Here is a 19602-nt window from a genome sequence, read left to right on the forward strand (position 1 = left end):
AGAGGAAGGCACTGGACAGGATTGTCCACCTGCCATGTAGACCATTGTCTTCCATCGTGGTTGCACATGGCAGCCCGGGCTTCCAAGGCAGGGCTCAGAGCAGGTGAGAAGGAAGGCTTCCCTTCCCCAGCCTCCCTCATCAGTGAGGCCAGTCTTTCCCAGAGGTCCTCCACCTGCTCTTGTCCTGGTTGCAGGGTCACCTGAGAAAGTGTCATTTGCCAGCCTTGCAATGGGAAGCAGCCTCTGTAGGCAGGGAAGAGAGCTGAGAGACGGCTAGTGGGCCAGCAGCTGCATGTCTACCATGACCTGGTGACAAGATAGTGACACCTAAGAGCCACTGGAAGTCACCAGAGAGGCCAGTGGGGAGTAGTGGGTCCTGATTTTCCGGTGTGGAGTCAGGGCTTGGCTTCTGAGTTAGCCACTATATTAGTTTGTTTTTACACTTGTGATAAAGACATACCAGAGACCGGGCAATTTACAAAAGAGGTTGAATGGACTCACAGTTCCCTGTGACTGGGGAGGCCTCACAATCATGGTGGAAGGTGAAAGTCCCATCTCACATGGTGGCAGACAAGAGAATGAGAGCCAAGCGAAAGGGGTTTCCCCTCATAAAAGCATCAGATCTCGTGAGACTCATTCACTACCACGAGAACAGTATAGGGGAAATTACCCCCATGATTCAGTTATTTCCCACTGGGTCCCTCCCACCACATGAGGGAATTATGGCAGCTACAATTCAAGATGAGAGTGGGGTGGGGACACAGCTAAACCATACCAGTCACATACTAGCCATGTGACCTTGGTACACTTACTTTGCCTCTCTGAGGCTCAGTTTCCCCCTTTTCTGCTAGGGCAGTAGTACACCTTCACCCCTGCAGTGGGGGAAGAGCACTAACATGCTTGGTGCAGGGTGGGTGCTCCCCAGATGCCAAGTTGTACTTTCCTGGCTCTCCCTGAGTATCTGGTGGGGTTCAGCTGGCTGGCCAAACCGTCCAGCTGGTGTGTGGGTGCAGGGGACGTGGGGATGCAGCCCAACTCTGCCTCCTGGAATTGCGTGGCCTTGGGCCAGCCTCGCCTCTTAGAGTCTCATGTATAAAATGGGAATGTCACCCACCCCACCGGATTGACTCGAGACTGAAAGAAGCTGTGCTCGCAAAGGGCATAAATTGGAACACGGCCCAGAGCAGGAGTCAGCACCTGTCACATCCTCCCTCCCCTTGCCTTGAGCTTCAGCCTTCTCTCTCTCCTGTCCTTAAAAACAAAAGAAAAGAGATATTCACAAACCATAAAACTCACCTTTTCAAAGTGTACGATTCAGTCACTTTTTAGGATATTCACAAGATTACGCAACCATCACCACTCTAATTCCAGAAGGTTTTCATCACCCTAGAGAAACTCTGTGGCTGTTAGCAAGCACTCTCCATCACCCCCACAACCCTTCCCCTCCTAGCCCTTGGCAGCCAGTAATCGACTTTCTTTTCTTTTTTAACTTTTATTTGAAGTTCAGGAGTACAAGTGCAGGTTTGTTACGTAGGTGAACCTGTGCCATGGGGGTTAGCTGTACACATTATTTCTTCACTCAGGTATTAAGCCGAGTACTCATTAGTTATTTTTCCTGATCCTCTCCCTCCTCCCACCCTCCACCCACCAGAAGGCCCCAGTGTGTGGTGTTTCCCTCTGTGTCACGTGTTCTCATCTTTTAGCTCCCACTTCTAAGTGAGAACATGCAATACTTGATTTTCTGTTTCTGTGTTAGTTTGCTAAGGATAATGGCCTCTACCCCCATCCATGTCCCTGCAAAGGACATGATCTCGTTCTGTTTTTGGCTGCATAGTATTCCATGGTGTATATGTACCACGTTTTCTTTAACCAGCGTATCATCGATGGGCATTGAGGTGGATTCCATGTCTTTGCTATTGTGAATAGTACTGCAGTGAATATGTGCTAAGCATGTGTCTTTATAATAGAATGATTTCTATTTTTCTCTGCAGATTTTTCTCTAGATCTGCCTTTTGTGACTTAGAATCGTAGAAATCATACAATACGTGGCCTTCTATGCTTGGCTTCTTTCACTTAGCGTAATATCCTCAAGTTTCATCTGTGTTGTAGCATGCATCACTACTTCATTCCTTTTTTTTTTTTTTTTTTTTTTTGAGATGGAGTTTCTGTCACCCAGGCTAGAGTGCAGTGGCGCTATCTCGGCTCACTGCAAGCTCCGCCTCCCGGGTTCCCGCCATTCTCCTGCCTCAGCCTCCCGAGTAGCTGGGACTACAGGCGCCTGCCACTGCACCCGGCTGATTTTTTTTTATTTTTGGTAGAGACGGGGTTTCACTGTGTTAGTCAGGATGGTACCAATCTCCTGACCTTGTGATCCACCCGCCTCAGCCTCCCAAAGTGCTGGGATTACACGTGTGAGCCACCACGCCTGGCCTACTTCATTCCTTTTAATGGCTGAATAATATTTCATTGTTTGGGTAGATCACATTTTTCTTATCCATTCATCTCCTGATGGCCATTTGGGTTGTTCCCCATTTATGGCTGTTACGAATTATGTAGCTATGAACATTCCTATACTAGTCTCTGTGTGAACGTTTGTCTTCAGTTCTCCCGTTTTGTGGTTGTCCTTCCATTTTGATAGTGTCCTTTGAAGCACAAAAGTTTTTAATGTCGGTAAAGTCCAATTTATCTGTTTTTTCTTTTGTTGCTTGTGCTTCTGGTATCATGTCTAAGAATCCTTTGCCTACTTGAGGACACACAGATTTAGCCCTGTGTTTTCTTCTGAGAGTTTTATAGTTTCAACTCTTAAATTTAGTTATTTGATCCATTTTGACTTTTGTTTTGTTTTGAATTAGATTCTCACTCTGTCACCCAGGCTGGCGTGCAGTGGCGTGATCTCAGATCCCTGCAACCTCCGCCTCCTGGATTCAAGCTATTCTCCTGTCTCAGCCTCCCAAGTAGCTGGAATTAAAGGCACCTGCCATTATGCCTGGCTAATTTTTGTAGAGATGAGGCTTCACCTTGTTGGCCAGGCTGGTCTTGAACTCCTGACCTCAGGTGATCTGGCCGCCTCAGCCTCCCAAAGTGCTGGGATTACAGGTGTGAGCCACCACGCCTGGCCTTGACTTAATTTTTATATATGGTATGAGGTAAGGATCCAGCTTCATTTTATTGTGGATACCCAGTTGTCCCACCACAGTTTGTTAAAAAAAAACTGTTCTTTCCTCACTGAATGATCTTGGCACTCTTGTCAAAAACAAGTTGGCTATAGATGAATGGGTTTGTTTCTGGACTCTTGACTCTGTCCCTTGCATCTCTATGCCTGTCCTTCTGACAGTGTCACTCAGTCTTGATTACTCTGGCTTATTAGGATGTCTTGGAATCAGGAAGTGTCTATTCACTCTCCTAACCCTGTTTCTTCTTTTCTCTCTTCTTCCCTTCTCTCCTTTTATCTTTTGTGCAATCTTTAGGGCAAGGGATTACAAGTGTGTGTTGTAAAGGGCCAGACAGTAAATATTTTATGTCTTTGTAGGCTGTGCAGCCTCCATCTTAGATGCAACTCTGTTCTTACAGAGTCAAGGCAGCCATAGGCTATATGTAATGAATGGATGTGACTGTGTGTTTTTTTGTTTTTGTTTTTTGATATAGGGTCTCAGGCTGTCACCCAGACCCAGGCTGGAGTGCAGTGGCACAATCATGGCTCACTGTAGCTGCTACCACCTGGACTCAAGTGATCCTCCCACCTCAACCTCTCGAGTAGCTGGGACTATAGGCACTTGACACCACACCTGGCTAATTTTTTCTTTATTATTTGCAGAGACAAGGTCTCACTATGTTGCCCAGGCTGGTCTCCAACTCCTGGGCTCAAGCCATCCTCCCATCTCGGCCTCACAAGTCCTGGGATTTTAGGTGTCAGCCACCATACCTGGCTGTGTTCAAAAAAAACTTTTTTTTCTGGTTTGACACTGAACTTTGAATTTCATATACTTTGCCCATGCTAAAGAATATTGCTTTTCTTTTGATTTTTTTCCGGCTGTTTAAAAATGTGAAAATCATTCTTAGTCTGTGGGCCGTATGAAAACAGCCAGCAGGCCAGGCGGCCAGCCTGGTTTGAGAGGAGTGCGTCTGGAGGGAACAGTGTGTCAGAGGAAGATGGAGCATCTGCCTAAATCCTGCCGGGCCTAGGGCCTGCGTGGGCTTTCTCTGTCATGCTCCTTCCTATGGAAGCTGCTCAGTAGATCCTGCTGGGGACATGGCATTGCGGCACTGAGACATCAGAGCAAGGTCACCTGTGTGCTACTAGAGGGGCCCACGCTGTTCCTCCCTGACTACTCTACCAACCCCTGGCCAAGGCAGCCGAGAGAGTCTTTGCGCAGATACTCTGATAAATCAAACTACAATGGATGCCAGCCACATGTTTTACCTTTTCTTCTGGAAAAACACACAATCCTGACTGCACCCCAAAACATCAGCTCTAAATCTTTCTAAGAGGAGCATGGCTTTTTTTTTTTTGAGATAGGGTCTTGCTCTGTCGCCCAGGCAGGAGTGCAGTGGTGCTATCTTGGTTCACTACAATCTCTGCCTCCCCTTCAAGCGATTCTCCTGCCTCAGCCTCCCAATTAGCTGGAACTACAGACATGGACCGCCATGACTGGCTAACTTTTGTGTTTTCATTAGAGACAGGTTTTCACTATGTTGACCAGGCTGGTCTCAAACTGCCGACCTCAGATAATCTACCTGCCTTGGCCTCCCAAAGTGCTGGAATTCCAGGCATGAGCCACCGCACCCGACCAAGCACGACTTTTAAAGCCAGTCCAAACTCTGCCGGATGGCTGTCATGTGTGACTTTGGTCTAGTAAGTTAGTCTGTCTGAGCCTCAGTTTCTTCACTTGCAAAAAGGGTATGGGATGAGTGAGTACCTTCTTCACTGGGGAATGTGAGCATTCGAAACTTGCATAGCACCTAGCATGTAATAAGCACTCAGTATAGCACCTAGCATGTAATAAGCACTCAATATAGCACCTAGCATGTGGTAAACACTCAGTATAGCACCTAGCACGTAGTAAGCACTCAGTATAGCACCTAGCATGTAGTAAGCACTCAGTATAAGACCTAGCACATAGTAAGCACTCAGTATAGCACCTAGCACATAGTAAGCACTCAGTATAGCACCTAGCACGTAGTAAGCACTCAGTATAGCACCTAGCATGTAATAAGCACTCAATATAGCACCTAGGACGTAGTAAGCACTCAGTATAGCCCCTAGCACGTGGTAAGCACTCAGTATAGCACCTAGCACGTAGTAAGCACTCAGTATAGCACCTAGCACATAGTAAGCACTCAGTATAGCACCTAGCATGTAATAAGCACTCAATATAGCACCTAGGACGTAGTAAGCACTCAGTATAGCCCCTAGCACGTGGTAAGCACTCAGTATAGCACCGAGCACGTAGTAAGCATTCAGTATAGCACCTAGCATGTAGTAAGCACTCAGTCAAAGCTATTTGCTGCTGTGCTGCTGTTTCTTCCCACTGCATCCCTTATTGCACTGGATGCTGAGGGAGATGCAGGTGGCTGCTTCCAGCCTGTGGTGGTTCCCTGAGCCTGCAGCCTCATCTGCAGCATAGGAATAGACACAGATACTCAAGTACTGGCCCCAGATCCTGGTACATAGTAGATGTTGACTTTTCTTCTTTGCCTGAGCTGGATCAGGTGGGTCTAGGGGGAATTCTTGTTCCATACCAGAGTAAGCATTTGTGGCCTGTTTCTGGCACAGGTACCTGAGTCATTTTCCTGGACTTTTTGAACGAGGGAGAGCGTTTTTCTCCATGGCCTGCAAGCCTCACTCCCCAGGCTACAGGTCCTTCCCTCTGTCTCTTCCTTGTAGGCCCCACCCCATTTACAGGTCATATTCATCACATCTCCAGAACCCCTTCCTCTAGATCAGGGGTGAGCAAACTGTGGCTTGTGGGCCACATTGTCCCCTCGACAGTGTTTTTTTTTTTTTTTTTTTTTTTTGAGACAGAGTCTCACTCTGTCATCCAGGCTGGAGTGCAGTGGCACGACCTCAGCTCACTACAATCCCTGCCTCCTGAGTTCAAGGGGTTCTCCTGCGTCAGCCTCCCAAGTAGCTGGACTATAGACATCTGCCACCACGCCCAGCTAATTTTGGTATTTTTAGTAGAGATGGGGTTTCACCATGTTGGCCAGGCTGATCTTGAACTCCTGACCTGAAGTAATCTACCAACCTCGGCCTCTCAAAGTGCTGGGATTATAGAAGTGAGCCACTGTGCCTGGCTGACAGTTTTTTTTTTTAAATAAAGTTTTATTGTAATGCACCCATGTCCATTCATTTATATAATGTCTGTGGCTGCTGTTACACAACTAAGACAAAGGTGAGTCTTTAGGACAAAGCCCGTATTATCCACAAAACCTAAAACATTTATCATCTGGCTGGCTGCAGAAGACGTTTGCTGAGCCCTTATCGAGATGCCCCCGCTTCAGGGCTCCTGTATGCTGAGCCGTCCTCCATTCTACGCTGTTCATTCTGTACACTGAGCAACTCTCCTGTGTGCGTCTCCCCAGGAGGCTGGGGCTCCCTGAGGGTAGGGCTCTCTCATCCTAGGTGCCCACCTTGCTCACAACACAGGCACATAGTAGGTGCTCAATACCTATGAAGTGATAGATGACTGGCTGGCTGAATGAATGAAAGAATGAAATAAACATGAAATAGTAAATCAAGATGGAGTTCTTCCCAGGTCCACCTAAGCTAAGCTTTTTCACTTACAAAAAATTAGCCTCAGTGTACAGTGGGTTCAGAACTTCTCTTTCTGCCGCCCATCAGCTTCCTCTCCAACCTCACAAGTAGGTGTCACCAGTAAAAATGGCTGACACTCAGCATGGCGTCTACTGTATGCCAGGCCCTGGATTGAGTGCTTTACAGATATTAACCAATTGAAGCCTCGGGACAACCCTAGGAAGAAACTCCTGCTGCTGCCCCCATTCTACAGATGAGGAAATCGAACACCTGAGAGGCTAAGCCACTTCCCCAAGTACACTAAGCTAGTAAATGTGTGTGAAAAGGGAGTGCATTCAAACCCAAGAGGTGGAGCTCCCGAGTCCACGCTTTCCCGCTGCACACCTGCTTCCATGCAGCTCCTGGACGTGCAGTTGAAACAGTAGCTTCTCATTCTTTTTTTTTTTTTTTTTTTTTTTTTTTTGAGACAGGGCCTTGCTGTGTTGCCCAGCCTGGAGTGCAGCGGTGCAATCTCGGCTCACTGCAGCCTCCACCTCTTGGGCTCAAGCAGTTGTTCAGCTTCTGCCTCCTGAGTAGCTGGGACTAGAGTCGTGCACCACCATGCCCGGCTAATTTTTGTATTTTTAGTAGAGACGGGTTTTCACCATGTTGGCCAGGCTGGTCTCGAACTCCTGACCTCAAGTGATCCACCCACCTTGGCCTCCCAAAGTGCTGGGATTACAGGTGTGAGCCACTGTGCCTGGCCCCATTTGTTTTTGAGACAAGGAAACTCCTTTCAGAGTCTCTGCCTAGAATCTTAAAAGCTCAGCAGAGTCATTAATTGTTCTTTATCATCTGGCAGGATATTTAATGTAGTAACTGCCTCTAATTGAGTGGGTAATTCAGGATTGATCTAGCACTCCAAGAGGGACCCACCGTGTGCTCAGTGAATAGAGAGGAGTCAGAGGAGCTTATCAAGAACATTGCTCAGAATAGGAGCTAGTATCGATGTTTTAGTTGGAAAGAGTTGGCCCTGTGGAGGGGATTCCTTGCAGAGTTTCATGGCGGTGGAGCTCCTGTTGACTTTCCTCTGTGCCTTGTTAGGTATACTCAACACTTAACATGGATGAGGATTAAATGATTTAACCTATAGGAAACACTTAGAATCGGCTCCAGTATGTACTAAGCTCTCAATATGAAATGGCCGTTATTAACCTGTTTTATTAACTGGATCCCAACGAGCTGCCTCATGTTCTTTATTTTCTAAGGGCAGGATTGAAGTATGTAAAATAGGAGCCGGGTGTGGTGACTCACACGGTAATCCCAGAACTTTGGGAGGTCAAGGTGGGCGGATCATTTGAGGTCAGGGGTTCAAGACCAGCCTGACCAACATGGTGAGACCCCGTCTCTACTATAATATAAAAAAAATTAGCAGGATGTGGTGGCACGCATCTGTAGTCCCAGCTACTTGGGCGGCTGAGGCAGCAGAATCACTTGAAGTTGGGAGGTGGAGGTTGCAGTGAGCCGAGATGGTGGCACTGCACTCCAGCCTGGCGACAGAGGGAGACTCTGTCTCAAAAAAAAAAAAAAAAAAAAAAAAAAAAGTAAAATAAATGCTACAGACCAGCACCATTTCTTAAATACAAACTTTGATTCTGAAAGCATCCAGGCAATTGAAGAAGTCCCATCGGCTTAGCATGAACTTTGGGCACCTTTCTGTCTTACCTTTTTCTGCAGATGGACAAAAGTATACATGATGGATTTTTGTTGTTAGCGGAATTCTAAAAATCAAAACTAAAAACTATCCTGGTGTCCAGCCTAATCCTGGATACCCCCAAAGACTCTCAGTCAGTACTTTCTGGATCAATTTTCACCCTTCTAAACCTCATTTTTAATCTGTAGTAACAAAAGTCCAGAGAAACCACCCGGACAGAGCCGAGATTTCATAAATGGGAAGAAGACAGTGTAAACCAGCAGCCTGTTCTCCTAGGTCTTACAGCAAAATCAGTATTCCCTTGCTGTGAGACCCGAATGGTGGAAACCAGTTGGCTGAGGGGACTCATTGGATGCCTTTTGAAAATTCCTTGGCTGGAATTGAGATGCAGGTTAACAGATAAGATTGCCAGCTCGTGTGTTATTTTTCAAAGCTGTCTCCTGAGATTGTGTTTGTCACTTGGCGAGAGTGCTTCATGTGTCCCACAAAAGCGGGAACAGCCCCACCACTCAGAGAGCCCTCTCTTCCCTGTACCCTGCCCCTCTCAACACACATCTGAGTGTCTCCATTGCTGGCACGTTGTCAGGAAGACACTAGGGAAGGGCTTTTATCCAGTGGGATGAAAACCTCCCCCAAATCAGCTGATGGTAGCTGAGATCATTCACATCTAGCTCCCGGAAGGCCTAGGATTGGGGCTTGGGAATGATGACGATGGTGGCGTTCCCGGGATTGTGCTGATTGCGGATGTATGAGGCCTATGTCTCGCAGTGGCCCCACCAGGGCAACAGCAAGAATGACATTATTATCTCCCCATTTATGGATGAGCATTGAAGTTCAGAGGGGTTAAGCAAGGTGACCAAGGACACGTAGCTTGTAAGTGACAAAACCAAGACTTGCGTCCGGGTCTGTCTCACTTCAAAGCCTGTGAGTTTCCAGCTGACCACCTTTCCCTGTCCTCCTTGCAACCCCAGTGAACTTCCCTGAATCCCCTTCCTCAGATCCCTGTCTTTGGTCAAGGATGGTGGTGACGGTGACAGACACCAGCTGAGTATTGGACAGCATTTTTACCTGATTCCCATGATATATTGCCATGTCTTCAATTGCTGGTGAACATGTTTTTCATAAAGTGCAGATTATTAAATTGTTCAAGGCAATTGGGAACTCTTTTTTTTTTTTTTTAGGCCACCAAGTCAGTGATCCTGTTTGACTGCAGTTATTTTTCATGGTGACACCTCCTGCTTATGTACAGCCCAACATCTGGTGACATACTAAAGGTTCTGAGAAGTTGATGAGAAAAGAGCAGATGACTTCTTTTTTTTCCAGAAAATCCTCTTGCCCTCATTGTTGGCTGGAAAAGCCTGACTTTATCGCATTCCACCCTGCTAATTATGGGAGTGGCTGCCCAGTGCTCAGAGACAGAACTGAGACTTTCCCTGAAGTGTCTGGCTCATAGTCATGTCTGTCAGTCTTTCTCCAAGACAACAAGCTGTCCTGATCAGGTGCATCAAACCTCCTTGCATCCAGCTCTACCCATTTTCTTCTAACTAAGCATCTTTCTTTGCCTTTTGGACGGTAGTGATTTGCTTTGGTTTTTGCATTCACTAGGCTCTACCCATAGGTACCAGGTTGACTCCCAGTGATTATCTCTCCAAGCTAGGGGAAGAGTTGCTGGCTGCAGGGCAGGTTTGCATTGAGGAAGAAGACTCAGTTTAGTTTCAACGTACATGTACTATGCAACCTAATTTCTGCTGGATATGGTGCCCAAAACTGGGGATAGAGAGATGAGACATAGCTCCTTACCCTCAGGTGGTGCTCAGTCTAGTTGGGGTGGATAGGGAAAGCAGGCACAGCAGCAGGGGATAGGGAGGAGGAATAGTGATAGACCTTGGTCTAGGGCATTGGAGGAACACAGAAGTTGGGTAGAATTGAGGAGAGGAGAAGAGACCAGGGAAGGATGTTGCAGGGTGAAGATGCTGGAGGCAAGCCCTCCAAGATAAGTAGAACTTAGCCAGGCAAAGAAGGCACGGTGGGGACAAGCAGAGGGAACAGGCTTGAGAATAGGCATGGCAAGGACAGGGATCATGGCATATGTGTGAGCTTGGAGTGAGCTGGTTTAGGTGGATTATGCAGTGCAAAGCAGGTAATGATGTTTGTATTTGGCATCTTAACTCACAAGTGACAGAAAACCCAAACCAAACTGGCTTACACAAAAAGGGAATTTGTTACTCTCTGTAAGTCAGTAGTCTTGGGGTAACCTGGCTGCAGGCACGGGTTGATCAGGGGCTCAAATGCAGCACCTCCCCCGCTCCAGCTGTGCATCTCCCTGCTCTGTTTTCTGCATTTAGAAGTCACAGTCACTTCAGAAGCTATTTGTCTGACGTTACGCAGGTTGCATCCAGGCCTGTCTCATTTCAGAGCCTGTGGGTTTCCTGCTGACCACTATCCCTTCTCTTCCCTGCAACTCCAGTGAACTTTCCTAAATCCCATTGCTGAAATCCCTGTCTTTGGTCACAGATGGCGGTGACAGGGGCAGACAACAGCTGTACATTTGACAATGTTTTTACATGGTTTCTGATAAGATTTGGCTGTGTCCCCACCCATATCTCATCTTGAATTGTAGCTTCCATAATTCCCCACGTGTTGTGGGAGGGACCCGGTGGGAGATAATTGAATCATGGGGGGCGGTTCCCCCATACTGTTGTTATGATGGTGAGTAATTCTCAGGAGACCTGATGGTTTTATAAGGGAAAACCCCTTTTGCTTATTCTTGTTCTCTCTTGCCTGCCACCATGTAAGAGGTGGCTTTGCTCTTCCTTTGTCTTCCGCCATGATTGTGAGGCCTCCCCAGCCATGTAGAACTGTGAGTCCATTAAACCTGTTTTTCTTTATAAATTACCCAGTCTCAGTATGTCCTTATTAGCAGTGAGAACAGACTAATACAATTCCCATGATATATGGAGACACTCAGTTGTGTGTTGAGAGGGGCAGGGTGCAGGGAAGAGAGGGCTCTTGAGTGGTGAGGCTGTTCTAGCTTTTGTTTGGGCACATTCTCAAACAGCCTTTCTTCTCATGGGCAGGAGTCAACTGTGGAAGCTGCAAATGGGATCAACTTGACTTCAAGTCAGTGAGAAAAGGGTACAGCTCTCTATCCCATTAATTGGAAAAGCTGCACCCAATCATAGGCAATGATGTGCCCATTCCTGAACCGCTTGCTGTGGCCAAGGGAATGAGGTGCTCTGACTGGCTGAGGCCCAAATCATAGGCTCTGTCCAGCGCACACGGTGTGAGAGAAGGGAAGACGGAGGCTTCCCGGAGAGTGGTCAGGCCACGGTTACCAAAGAGGATGCAATATGAACCAGGTGGCCCAAAGGATGAGCTAGTCAGATGGGCTTTGTCTGCTTGCTGAAGAGCTTGGGCATTGACCCAGAGAATTTAAGTGGAGGAGTGACATGGTATGATTGGAGCTTTAGGCCAATCATTGTGGTGGCAGTGGGGAACCTAGGGTCGATCAGGGACCATTTGGAGGTCCTGGCAAGTACAGCTGATGAAGGACCAAGGGCAGGAGTGGAGAAAACCCAGAACACATGAGGAGGTAGAAGTGCCTGGACTTGATACACCATCCCCCTGCTTGCCCAGTAAGCAAACCGAGATGAGCTCCGCCAAGCAGTTGAGTCAGGGACCCAGTACTAGGGAATAACAAGGCTTCTGACCATGGCTCTGCACAGAATATGCACTTTCTACAAGCAAGGGAGAAAGTACGTCTCCTGCCCCCAAAGTAGCCACTTTTGTCCTTGAACAGAAGAGCTGCAGAGGTACTTACTGCTATTTTTATTGGTTCAACAATCTGCTACTCGCTGGCCTCCAAACTCCTGAGAGTTATGAGCTCATTACTGCCAACCACATTGCTCTAAAGTACACATTAGGTTCATAAACACAATTTCAGGGCTCTGTGCGAAATGGAGATGCTCTGTAACAGAAAATTAGCTTCTTCCCCACCAGCTCCACCAAGTTTACATTTCATCTCCTTGGATGGCAGTGTTCTTGGTAGGGGAGAGAAAGCAATCCATGGAGCTGGGAGTATTAGAGGCTGATTGCCGAGTAGGAGCCTCCTCTTGTCCCCAACCATTTAATGATCCGGTGGCTGCCCAGTGTGTGGGATGACCTGTGACCTACTCTGTTCTATTTACCAACCAAAGAGATTCCATGCAGCAGCCTTTTAGCATTGACAGAAATAGGAAAGGCTGCCATGCACTGGTTGCATTCAAGAAACGGATGGGGCCGGGTGCGGTGGCTCACGCCTGTAATCCCAGCACTTTGGGAGGCTGAGGCAGGTGGATCATGAGGTCAGGAGATCAAGACCATCCTGGCTAATGGGGTGAAATCCCCATCTCTACTAAAAATACAAAAAATTAGCCGGGCATGGTGACGCACACCTGTGGTCCCAGCTACTTGGGAGGCTGAGGCAGCAGAATCACTTGAACCTGGAAGGCGGAAGTTGCAGTAAGCCCAGATCGCGCCACTGCATTCTAGCCTGGGTGACAGAGCAAGACTTCATCTAAAAATAAATAAACAAACAGATGGTTTCTAACCAAACTGGCCTTACCGGATACCTCCAATTCTCTCTTTCTTAAAATAAGGGAGTGATGTCTTTGGCCTGGATAAGCAGCTTGAGCCATATGGTTCTTCTGGATTCAGCTCTAGAAAGGGCCCATGCTCAGCTGTTTAGCTTTGGACAGTTATTGAGCCCCACCGAAGCTCAGACCTGTCATCTGTGGGATAGGGTGCTGGACCCACCCTGAGGGATTATCACGAGGCTTAAATGAGGTAGAACAGCTGTAGGGAGCTCAGTGCAAGTTCTAGCTGAGTGGCCCTGGGCAACTCTGAGATAATGCCCTTCAGTGATTCTTGGCCAGGGGTGGTTTTGTTTTGTCCCTACGGGGACATTTGGCAATGCCTGAAAGCATTTTTTATTGTCACAACTGGAGTGGCTGCTACTGGCATCTCATGGGTGCAGGCCAGGGATGCAGTGGAATGTCTCACAATGCACAGGACAGCTCCCATACAACGAAGACTTATCGAGCCCCAAATGTCAGTAGTGCTGTGACTGAGAAAACCTCAGGTAGAGAAAACTGTGGGGTATCTGGAGCTGACTGTGTTCTCAATAGTGGGTAGCCGTCAAATGGTAAGTGCTCTGTGCCAGGGACTGTGCTAAATGCAGAAAGTCAGAGATCAGAGGCAGATGCCCACCGCTGAGTACACCGCTCCGTAGAGACCAGAGGAGCTCAGAGGAGAGTTGCCTCATACAGCCTGGAGGCAGGATGGGGTGAGGGGGTGAAGGATGGCTTTGTGGATGGGGAGGGCATCTGAGCTGAGTCTGGAAGTTGCCCCAATCATTTTCTCTCCTTCTTCAGTGGATGTGAGGGAGGGTCACCAGCCCTGGGGACTGGCGTGGGGAAGAGGTAGCTTGCATCTGTGACTGCCAGACCCCTCCAAATGTGAGGTCACATGGGCCCGTGGGTGTGAGGAGAGGAGCCGGGTGGTGAAGGTGTTGGCAGGCATGGTGCTGTGGGACAGGAACTGTCACCTCTGCTCCGACATGAGATCACAGGCCTATCTATCCTGTTCAAGTTGGGTTTTAAAATAAAATTACTCCTTGTTCTGACTGCAGCTGTCATTTCTTTTGTTATTTCTGAGGCCGTTTGTTAGTAAGAGGAATAATTTAGAGCTTGGAGGTGGACTTCATCTTGGCTAGTTGCTAGGCACCCACTTTCTTAAGGCACGGGGCCCTAGATGCAAAAAGGATCCCCAGCAGTAAGACCTGGGGCTGTCTCACTTGGTGGCAGCATGTGCCTCCCCTCCCACCCTTCATTCTCCCAGGCGTATAGACAGCAGAGTGCCAATGTGGCATTTCCACAGACGAACCAACTGCTGTAAGCCTCTGAAACAGGAATGTTACATATATGGCTCTCATGCCACCTGGCCCCATTCACCTGTCCATGGCAGACGTGACTAATCAATCACAGACTTTCTCATCAAACTCAGATGCATTCTCAGAATCATCCCCCACATGACCACCACCTTCCCCAGGCAACCACCACTGTACACTAGAGTAGGCAGGTAGCTCTAGACTTGGCAGGTTTGCCATCCTTGCTGGAAATCCTTACTGGCGGTGTGACCCTGGGCACATCATATAACCCCAATTTATTTCCTCTTAAACAAAATGCAGATGCCTAATGCCTACTTTGCAGGGTTGTTGTGAAAACGAAGAGAAGTAAAAACAAAGAAAGTGGCTGTCATGGAGTCCAGCTGGAGTAAGGGCTCAGTAATTTTTTTTTTTTTTAAAGAAATGGGGTCTCACTGTGTTGCCCAGGCTGGTCTTGAACTCCTGGTCTCAAGCAGTCCTTGTGCCTCAGCCTCCCAAATTGCTGGGATTACAGGCATGAGCCACCTCGCTGGCCCTCAGTAATTGTTGCTTTTCTTGCTTTTTGCATAAAACTTACCCTTCAAAGACTGCAGTGGGACTTGTGGTTCATTTAATTCTGCTTGATATTGTCATTTATCTTTTCAGCTGTATTTGTTTGAGTCCTCAATAAGACTGTAGGCATTTAGATTGCAGGGAAGGTATCTTTGGAATTTTTTTTGTCCCCTGGCCTTCCATCAAGATGTGGTAATTGGATGTATAGGAGTGTGGCAGACACTGCTAGTTGCTTGCTGAAAATAGCCGTGGGTTTTTTTGTTGTTGTTGTTTTTTTCCTTATCTCTTAGTAACAGAGCCCTGGGCATTATGCCCACATAGAAAATAGTAAATTTCTCAGCTTCCCTTGCAGCTACATATGGCCATGTAGCTAAGATCTGGCCAGTAAGATATAGGTAGATGTATTGGTTGTGGCTTCCCAGAAAGGCTGCTTATACCTCATCTGCGTGGTACATGCCTTGCCTTTCTGCTTCTTGTTGCCTAGAATTGAGGTATGATAGCTGGAACTCTAGCAGCTGCCTTGGGCCATGTGGTAACCTGGGGGATGGCAACTCTGCAGCTAAGATCGCAGAGCAGAAAGATGGACGGCCTCAGTCCCTGATGACTAAGGAGAGCAGCCATCCCAATCCTGGACTGCCTCCCTGCAGACTGCTTGTCCATCAGAAAAGAAGCCCCAAGTGATTAGACCCCAGCTATTTTGGAACCAAATGCGATTCCTACCTGATGCAAAGAGCTCTTTGAGTAGAGGCTGAGAGAACTGCTGCCCAGAACTCTAGAGGTGACATAGCACATGGCATTTAGGGACTTTGGTGTTCAGCTCACATAGTCAACAGCTAGTTATGAGTTTCCATGGACCACAGGTGCTGCTGGGGAATGTGGCTTGCTGCTCAGTTTAAGAGCAAACATCGAAAATAACCTGAAGAGAGAGGTGAGGAAGAACAGATCAGGCAGGGCCCTGCAAGCCACGTCTGGGAATTTAGACTTGAGCTTGAGTGCAGTGGCGCATCATTGAAGGAATGAATTTATTTATTTATTTTTATTTTTTATTTTTATTTTTTGAGATGGAGTCTCACCCTGTCACCCAGGCTGGAGTGCAGTGGCGCGATCTCGGCTCACTGCAACCTCTGCCTCCCAGGTTCAGGCGCTTCTGCCTCAGCCTCCCGAGTAACTGGGACTATAGGCATGCACCACCATGCCTGGCTAATTATTTTGTGTTTTTAGCAGAGATGGGGTTTCACCATTTTGGCCAAAGTGGTCTCGAACTCCTGACCTCAAGTGAACCACCCGCCTCGGCCTCCCAAAGTGCTGAGATTACAGGCATGAGCCATCACGCCTGGCCCGTTGGAGGACTTTAATTTACACTTGGGAACCATTGCTCTGGCTGTGGTGTGGAAAAGGAGTAGGAGGCAAGATAGCTGATTTTGTCCCTCCTGACAAAGGTTTCCTCCTCCTTCTAGAAGACCTGAGTCTGTTAGCCAGCTCCAAGACGCCCTTCTCCTTGGCAGAACCCCACCGAGTCTGATTTGGGTGGCAAGTTAGAGCTTGGTCTACGCCTGGGGTTTCTAAAGCCCACACACCTCGTGGCCCTTTTGGCTGGGACTTCCAGACCCTGGGTCTACCCCATCAAGGACTTTTTTTTTGAGAACCTCCGGCACTCCTGGTCAGCCACACACCAGGCAAGCCCTGCATACCGGCTTGGCCAGCACCCGCCGTGGCTGTAACTGACCTCTAGGTGGCGGTGGCCACCTGCTGCCACTCTGGCTCCCAGAGCCCTGGCCAAGGAAGTCCTCTTTCTCCCCACATTAGCCAGTGTTCCTTGTCTCTTCCCTCCCTGAGTTGTGGATCCCGGGACCTACGTTTTTCTTCCTCTGTCTTAGGTGAGACTTTTCCGACTTCCCAGTTTTCGCTGCTATGAGTGTCGGTAACTTCATCCAGTAGGCTTTGCAAAGTCTTTATTTGTGCAGAAGACTGGAGGAGGTGTCCCAGTGCCACACACAGAGATTTGCATATGCAGACCTTGGTCTTGACTGTCAGAAGCATCCATCCTTTGCTTAGTGCCAGATGCTTATAAGCAAGGATAGATGAGTTGTAGGTGGCCCGGTATGGAGGGTAAGCCCTCCCTCCTTCCTTCTTTCCTGCTTGCCTTCTTGTTTCCTTCTCTTCCTTCCATTTGTCCATCCATCTACCTACCCACCCATCTAGCACCCATTGGGCATCTCCAGGAACTGAGGGCTCCTAGGGGTTTCCATCTTGGTTCTTGCCCTCAAGGAATTCATTGCATAGTAAAGATGAAGGCTTGTAAAGGTACAATTGCAAGTAAATGTTCAGGTGATGTTCATTTATTCATCTGTTCATTTGTTCGTTCATTCATTCATTCATAGTATTGAATATCCATTATTTCCAGGCACTGGTCTGGGTACTAGGGCATAGTGAATAAGACTCTGGTCATGTACTCCCAAGAATATGTATAATTAGTATTTGTCATTTAAAAGAATAAAATCTTAAAATGTGCAGAGCTTACGTTCAGTGGAGAGAGGACAGCAAGCCATCAATAAATAAAGTCTTGGTATGTACCACAGATTGAGGTCAGCAGCTGCGATTGCCTGCCATTTCAAATGATTCATCTTGTTAACAGACAGTGTCAACCTATGGCATCAATAAATACAGCACGATACTGGAAAAAACTAGGCAAGATAATTGCTCATTATGCCAAATGCTGTGAAGAAGCAGAGAGAGAATGATGGTAGAGGATAGTTTTGGGGTGGGGTAAGGGTGTATACTGGGTGGCATGTGTGCACATGTGTGTGTGCGTGTGTGTATGTGCATCTGGCGAAAGTGATGTATACCTGGTGGGGCAGTGTGTGAGTACTTGGTAGTGTGTGCACCTGGTAGTGTGTGCATGGATGAGCATCTGATGGGGTGTGTGCATGTGTGCCTGAAGGGATACGTGTGTGAGTACTTGATAGTGTGTGCACCCGGTAGCATGTGTATGTATATGTATCTGGTGGAGTATGTGCATGTGTGCCTGGGGGGATGTGTGAAATTGCCTCCTTTCAGGGAGAGGATGCATTGGGATTGTGAGCTTTTCCAAAGGTGGAAAGGTTCTGAGCTGCTGGCCTTCACAGAGACGTACCTAGGTTGATGGGAGCTGCTCAGGAGCACCCTCTGAACTCCCAGAAGGCCCGGGGCATTAGCATCTTGTCTGCCGATGGCCTCCAGAGAGAACACTGCATCTCAGGACCAAAGCAGTGTTTGAGTTGCATTGACAGAGTTGATTGTGACACTCGAGGCTTCCTTTGCCATAATGCCACCCTCTTCTAGTGGGCAGTAAGCTGTGATGTCAGACCAGACCCCTTTACCCTTTTCTTCTCCTTACTAAGTAGCAATACATTCAGGGCAGGTCAAGTCACATTGTGTGTTCATGTAGCATTTAAGGAGAGTTCAACCCCTTTCCAGAATTGCTAATAACACTACAATAAACACCGGTCATGCTTTATGCATGTGTTATGTCACAACCCTCTTAGGTGGGTGCTAATACTATCCCCGCTCTATAGATGCTAAAACTGATGCTCAGAAAGGTAAGGTATGTTGGCCAGGGTTGTCCAGCTGGCAGGTGGTGGAGTCGGGGGTTAATCGAGGCAGCAGTTCCCACAGCCTGCACTTTAACCTCTGTTCTCTGGAGTGGGGCCTCCCCACTCTTAGTGATTGGGAGGCATCTGCCTGTGTTTTGCAGAGATACGGCAGGTCTCAAGAATGGCCCACACTATACCTCAATGCCTTGTCTAGAGCCTGAGCTCTTTCTCTACTGCTTCAGGACAGGGTGGTCTGGAGGAAGAACACAGATTAGGTGGGGGAAAAGACAAAGGTTCAAATCACGTCTCCACCACTCACTCTGGGTCTTTGGGTAAGGCCCTGTTCACACCTCATTTACCCATCATAAAAAGACTTGGACCAGGCAAAATGGCACACGTTAGCCTCTACCGTGGTGCTTTGCAAGCCTGCAAGATGGAAAAATGTTCATCCCAGCCCCATCTTGTATGTGAGGAAATTTTAAAACAAAATTGAATGCTATCTTACGGGCATTGTTATGAGAGAGAAATGAGTACATTGGGTAAATTAACTGTATTACGATGTTTGTGGTCTGCATACGGGTGCAATTTGATTGCGTGGGGAGACAAAAGAGGGTTCCTCGTGATGACTAATACATCTCTTGAAACATACATTAGAGAGAGGTGCAGAGAGTGTGCCTATCACATCTGAAATGTTCTATTGTTCTGTTTGTTTTTCATTACTCTGAAATGATTACTGCAAAAATTCCTAAATTGGATGCTTTTCAAAGAGGAAGATTAAAGACCATAAGCACAGTCTTGCAGCTGTGCAAAAAAGACTGTGCATCTGTAGACGGAGAGCCTTAACAGCTTCACCTTGGGCTCTGCACTGCACGTGGAGAAACCTCAGGCCCATTGGGAAGTGGCAGCCACATTCCATCTGTGAGCCCAGAGGGACCTTAGTTGGCATTTTGTAGCGTATCTGCCCCGAGCTGACCACCATCTGCTTGGCATTATTTAAAACCTCTTAAATGCATTTCGGCGGGGGACAGGTCTCCATAACACTGGGACAGGGAGGCAGAAGTCTTCTGGAGAATCCAGACGGAAACCTTGCCTGGTTGCAGAGGAGGAA

General features: G+C 47.7%; 1 protein-coding gene across 3 annotated transcripts in view; it reads left to right on the forward strand.

Moving 5' to 3' along the window:
* SNX29 (sorting nexin 29) overlaps window positions 1-19602 on the forward strand; it is a 593890-nt gene that overhangs the window by 458812 nt on the left and 115476 nt on the right. Inside the window, exon 19 of one of the 3 annotated variants that reach the window (XM_034939806.3) lies at window positions 9629-14785. The exons of the other annotated variants lie outside the window; for them this stretch is intronic. Coding sequence (XP_034795697.1) covers window positions 9629-9676 — 48 coding nt within the window. The 3' untranslated portion in view covers window positions 9677-14785. Of the gene's footprint in view, window positions 1-9628; window positions 14786-19602 lie in introns of those variants that run through there. 3 annotated transcript variants of the gene reach the window in all.

The sequence above is a fragment of the Pan paniscus genome, chromosome 18, assembly GCF_029289425.2.
Source record: "Pan paniscus chromosome 18, NHGRI_mPanPan1-v2.0_pri, whole genome shotgun sequence".
NCBI lineage: Eukaryota > Metazoa > Chordata > Mammalia > Primates > Hominidae > Pan > Pan paniscus.